Consider the following 6,000-nt stretch of genomic DNA (forward strand, 5'->3'; position numbering starts at 1 on the left):
AAGACCACAACAACGACAACAACAATGCAACAGTTAACCTATAATTGGGACTCCAGGGAAGAATGAAGTGTAGTAACTTTTGTGTTTGTTGACCAGGGAAGACGCGCCACATGTTCAGGCGACTGTTGTCGCGAATCCAAAACTGGTTAACACTGCAGATCGCAACTTTGAGGAACATGAACTAAGATGGATTGAGAAATGTGATGCTGACTGTTCAGATCAAGATGGCGATCCCGAGAGCAATATTATCGTTGTAAATGTTATTCCAAGTGATCAAAAATAGCAAGTGAATTTTCTGGCGATGCATCTATTGACGGAGATGATACGCAAGGTACTGAAAGTGAAGATGAAAATTGTGCGTTTAATTCATTGCAGATCTACAAGAATCCTAAAAATTATCTCTTTTTATAAAAGCGTTTGCACCATTGTCAATATTTTACGGTAGAAGTAAATGTTTGCTCTTTTCTTATTCCATAAAAAAAAAAGCTTTTGTAAGTTTCTTCTTGGAAAATAGATATAACAGAAAGATTATGGTTATTTTCATAATATCTTTAGTTTTTGGCTTTATTTTGTTGTAAATAAATAATTTTGTTGTAAATAAAAAAGTTTGTTTCGTTATACGTCTTTGATAACGTATTGTACCAAAAACAACAAAAAAAAGTTCCAGACACTTCACACTTTGTTTTGGAGTCCCCAGGACTCCGCAACGCATTTAGTGTTAACATTCGTAGTGAAAATGTATCACTCTACGTAACATAAAACTCATTTCTTGGTCTGCTTACCGTAAAACCAAAAATTAATGGTAGACGTAATGTCTGTGAAGGGGTGCAGCGAAATCTGAAAAGTGTTAGCTCCGTACTCATTTCAGTTACAGTCGAGATTTCACGCAGTTATTTATGAGTTTCGGCCATTATCTGCATGTGTGGCCATAAAGGCCGACTCCGCTTAGCGGTCAAAGAGCCGAAATAACGCCATCAACATGTATTAATATCAAAGATACGCATGCAGCCAGTAATCCTATACAAAATCCGGTCACATGTTTCAACAGTAAATTTTACGTAGGAATTTCGATTAGTTAGGTCTTCACTGTATGTACGAAGGGCATACAGTAAGTATTATAACATTTTCTTTTCTCGGCCGATTTCTGTTGAAAAAATTGCGGAATTTTTAGTGGGACATCGTGGAGAATTCCCTCTTCATCCTGTATAGTATCATAAAATTCTGACAGCTGATGGCACCATGTGTAGCCTTCAAAATGGTGCCTTTAACGGACGTGCTTTTCAGGCAGTGGTCTCTCACTGAGTTTCTTTTGGTGGAAAACCAGAGCATAGCAGATATTCATAGGCGCTTGCAGAATGTCTACGGAGATATAGCGGTAAACAAAATCACGGTGAATCGTTGGGTGAGGTGCCTGTCGTCATCGCAACAGTGTCGTGCAAATCTGACCGAACCCCGTGTGCCGGACGGCAACACACAGCTATGACTCCTGCAATGTTTGAACGTGCGGACACTCTCATTAGAAGCGACAGATGGATCACAATCAAAACACGTCGCTGCACAACTGGTCGTCTCACACAAGTCTGCGCACCAAGGAGGACCTAATGAAACTTCACTCAACTGTTCTACCTCATTCCGGATCTCGCATTTTCCAGCTTCCATTTGTTTGGCATAATGGAGGATGCACACTGCGGGTTTAAGTGCGTCGATGATGGGGAGATTACTGATGCAGCAAGACGTTGGCCCCAGCACCGACCAGTAGAGCGATACAATGTGGGCATACAGAACCTACCAGGTAGGTGGGGTAACGCCATCGAATTGAGCGGAGATTATATCGAAAAATAGGGTTTTGTAGTCAAGATAGTGGGGAAAAATATGATTTATTTGAATCCTGAATAAAAAAACCTGCTTTCAGAAAAATATTATTGAATGCCCTTCGTATTTGATTATTTATGCGGTTAAGCCATTTTTAATTGAAGCTTTCTGGCAGATTAAAACTGTGTGCCAGACCGAGACTCTAACTCGGGACCCTTGCCGTTCGCGGGCAAGCGCTCTACCATCTGAGCTACCCAAGCACGACTCAAAACCCGTCCCCACAGCTTCAGTTCTGCCAGTACCTCGTCTCCTACTTCCAAAACTTCACAGAAGCTCTTCTGCGAACCTTGCAGAACTAGCATTCCTAGAAGAAAGGATATTCGGGAGCCATGGCTTAGCCACAGCCTGGGGGATGTTTCGAGAATGAGACTTTCACTCTGCAGCGGAGTGTGCCCTGATATGAAACTTCTTGGCAGATTAAAACTGTGTGACGGACCGAGACTAGAACTCGGGACCTTCGCCTTTCGCGGGCAAATTGAAGCTGTGGGGACGGGCCGTGAGTCGTGCTTGGGTAGCTCAGATGGGCAGCCGGCCTTCAGCCGTGATAGCGTGCGGACGGGCTCAGCACGCCGGGCATCGCTCTGCAGGTGTTGTTTAACCGCTAGCACGCGGTTGCGTCGTTTTATTGCCTTATAGTACCGGTACCGACCCGCCATGGCGCTCTCTTATCTACAAGCTACAATCAAACTGACATTCAACGCATCGTACACGAGACCGAAGGCCCATGAAATTGAACGGTTTCTTCGAGACATCATGCACATAGAACCGCAAGAACTGATAGGCATTCATTTGTCTGTTGTATCCAGCACAGTGTACCTCAAACTGATTGACAAAGCGGCCTGCGACAGACTACTTCAACGATCTGCAAACGGCTTTCGCTTTTGCCACGCAGACGGTAATGTGAGCGCGGTAGTAGTTGACCATGCTGGTCTGGGGGTGCATACCGTGCGCATCCTTGAACTACCGTTCGAAGCTCCTGTCAACCTTGTCGCTGATGCGCTGTGGCCATACGGCACAGTTTTGCGCCACACAGAGGAGAAATGGAACACATTCGAAGCGTACCCTGTCCTTAACGGAGTACTACAAGTGCGCATAGAACTTAAGAAGCACGTTCCATCATATGTTTTCGTTGGTGGCTGCCGCGCAAATGTTATATATGACGGCCAACCGAAAACCTGCTCGGGCTGCGACCAGGAGGGCCATGTTAGAACGTCTGCATCGCCGCCTCGTTCAGGTGCCCCGCAATGAACTTCCCCAACGATCCACGATCGACGACGCCGCAGCCAAACGGTGCGGAGGTACCTACAGCCTCTGCCCACCGCAGCGTTGTGGGCACCCAGCCGCCGTCACTGTCGGGATCGGACACACGGACTCCTGGTGACCGAGACCGTGTCAAGCCCCGCCCTCCAGTGGATGTCGAATCACGGACCCGCAAGCGAAAATCACCCAAGCGACACAAGTAGAGGTGATTGTCAGTTCAAGAACGGGACAGGGATGTGAAGCCGGCGGAAGACAACGACTTCGTTGACTCGTCCACAGTTGCAACGGACTCCAGTGGCATCATTCACCAGAAGGCACCTGAAGACAAGGAACACTCTCCTATATCTGGTGGCCCAGAAAACGAGCCGCATTGCGTCGACTTCCAAAATGTGGGCTTGTAACGCAGGGAAATGCATATCATCCTATTTCCATCTATTGTACTATAAATTTTTTTCCGTATTTCGTTACCTGAAGATATTACATTTCTGTGTCGTCGATGTATAATTGGTTTGTTTTGTAACTATTATTATTATTTGTATTTACACGCTGGGTCTTGCCTAGGGAAAACTATGCTATCGAACGAATACATCGATAGGTCGTTTCGAGAACCAAAGTGCTTAGGATCTTTGGTAGTGTGAACTCGGCCATGTGGAGCGGGGGCAGAGCAGAGTCTGGCTGGAGGAAGGCAGTGGAGCAGGTGTGTTGTGTGACGCTCCCGCGAGTTGCCGCGCTATCGGGGTTTGGCAGCATGTAATTGGCTCGACTTGCTATGTTAGTTTCTGACGTGGTGTCGCGAATGGGAGCGTTAGCTGGCACACATCAAGAGCCCGATTCGGCTGGAGACCGTGTCGAGAAAAAGGCGCGCCAACATCCAGCTTCTGCAACAGCGACGGCCGACAATGAGTGACTGTCGCCACCTCCTCGACCGACGACTTCAAACCTTCAATCAACCAACAAGGAAGACTGGTAGCACGTTAAGTTTTAGAACTGTATGGCAGACCTCAGCTTTTCAAACTGTTAAATTTTTCTCACTAAATTACAGCAACGTAGCATGAACCTTTGTTGCTCATTGGCTCAATTGCATTACCAAGCAGGGTCCCTTCCTTTTCCGGAATGAACCTGAGTGTCGTTGAAATTCAAACGCCAGCATTAAAATAATATCATTCGATTTCACTGCTTTAATTTCAAAGTTCAGTTAAGGTATTCATAGCTGGCTACAATATTTAGATTACACAAGCACAAATTAAGAATGCGCGTTTTGTTATCGTATTTTAGCTTACCTGTGACTGCAATTCAGCTTGGTATGTACTAAATTTTACTATTGTTAATTGTTCAGAATCATTTAATTCAAGTTCAAAGTTAAATCTCTTATTTCTAAATTGCGTAGATTCAAGTAGCTTTTGAAATGATTGTTGAGGTAGCCCAAGCCTAACCGCATTCTACTGAATTTCGTAGTGCTTCAGAAAGAAAGCTCACTATTAACTTTAGTCACTAAATTAACTTTCAATTTTCCGGTTTTATTAATTCTTTTGCTAAATTAAGTAAGAGTGTAGCGAAATTTATTACTTCTGACAAACTTTCAGTTTTCACACTACACGTGTCAACCTTCAGTTGCCACGCTTTTAGTGCTAATTATATGTGCAATAACCTTTGTTTTTCAGTTACTATAGTAATTGTCCATAGGACTGGCGACCGTAATTTACCCAAAATCTCAAATATCTAATTACCGCTAGTTAATTGTTAACGTAACAGCAAGAGAGGGGAAGAAAACCAATGTGCACTCCGTGTGTATACCGGGGGGGAGTTGTTCCAGATGTGGAAAGGGTCCTTCCGGATGCCATGAAGGGTACAGGGTGCACCCATCTGCAGGTGGTCGCTCATGTCGGCACCAATGATGTGTGTCGCTATGGATCCGAGGAAATCCTCTCTGGCTTCCGGCGGCTATCTGATTTGGTGAAGACTGCCAGTCTCGCTAGTGGGATGAAAGCAGAGCTCACAATCTGCAGCATCGTCGACAGGACTGACTGCGGACCCTTGGTACAGAGCCGAGTGGAGGGTCTGAATCAGAGGCTGAGACGGTTCTGCGACCGGGTGGGCTGCAGATTCCTCGACTTGCGCCATAGGGTGGTGGGGTTTCGGGTTCCGCTGGATAGGTCAGGAGTCCACTACACGCAACAAGCGGCTACACGGGTAGCAGGGGTTGTGTGGCGTGGGCTGGGCGGTTTTTTTAGGTTAGATGGCCTTGGGCAAGTACAGAAAGGGCAACAGCCTCAACGGGTGCAGGGCAAAGTCAGGACATGCGGGGACCAAGCAGCAATCGGTATTGTAATTGTAAACTGTCGAAGCTGCGTTGGTGAAGTACCGGAACTTCAAGCGCTGATAGAAAGCAGCGAAGCCGAAATCGTTATAGGTACAGAAAGCTGGTTGAAGCCAGAGATAAATTCTGCCGAAATTTTTACAAAGGTACAGACGGTGTTTAGAAAGGATAGATTGCATGCAACCGGTGGTGGAGTGTTCGTCGCTGTTAGTAGTAGTTTATCATGTAGTGAAATAGAAGTGGATAGTTCCTGTGAATTATTATGGGTGGAGGTTACACTCAACAACCGAGCTAGGTTAATAATTGGCTCCTTTTACCGACCTCCCGACTCAGCAGCATTAGTGGCAGAACAACTGAGAGAAAATTTGGAATACATTTCACATAAATTTTCTCAGCATGTTATAGTCTTAGGTGGAGATTTCAATTTACCAGATATAGACTGGGACACTCAGATTTTTAGGACGGGTGGTAGGGACAGAGCATCGAGTGACATTATACTGAGTGCACTATCCGAAAATTACCTCGAGCAATTAAACAGAGAACCGACTCGT

The 6,000-nt window shown here is 45.5% G+C and overlaps 1 protein-coding gene across 1 annotated transcript in view; it reads left to right on the plus strand.

Moving 5' to 3' along the window:
* Window positions 1-3,335, plus strand: part of LOC124789091 (putative uncharacterized protein DDB_G0290521) — a 79,744-nt gene extending 76,409 nt beyond the window's left edge. The window contains exon 4 of the mRNA XM_047256381.1: window positions 3,107-3,335. Within this exon, the coding sequence (XP_047112337.1) occupies window positions 3,107-3,335 (229 nt within the window). The remainder of the gene's footprint in view (window positions 1-3,106) is intronic.
* The last annotated feature ends 2,665 nt before the right edge of the window (window positions 3,336-6,000 follow it).

The sequence above is a fragment of the Schistocerca piceifrons genome, chromosome 3 (genome assembly GCF_021461385.2).
Source record: "Schistocerca piceifrons isolate TAMUIC-IGC-003096 chromosome 3, iqSchPice1.1, whole genome shotgun sequence".
NCBI classification, from domain to species: Eukaryota; Metazoa; Arthropoda; class Insecta; order Orthoptera; family Acrididae; genus Schistocerca; species Schistocerca piceifrons.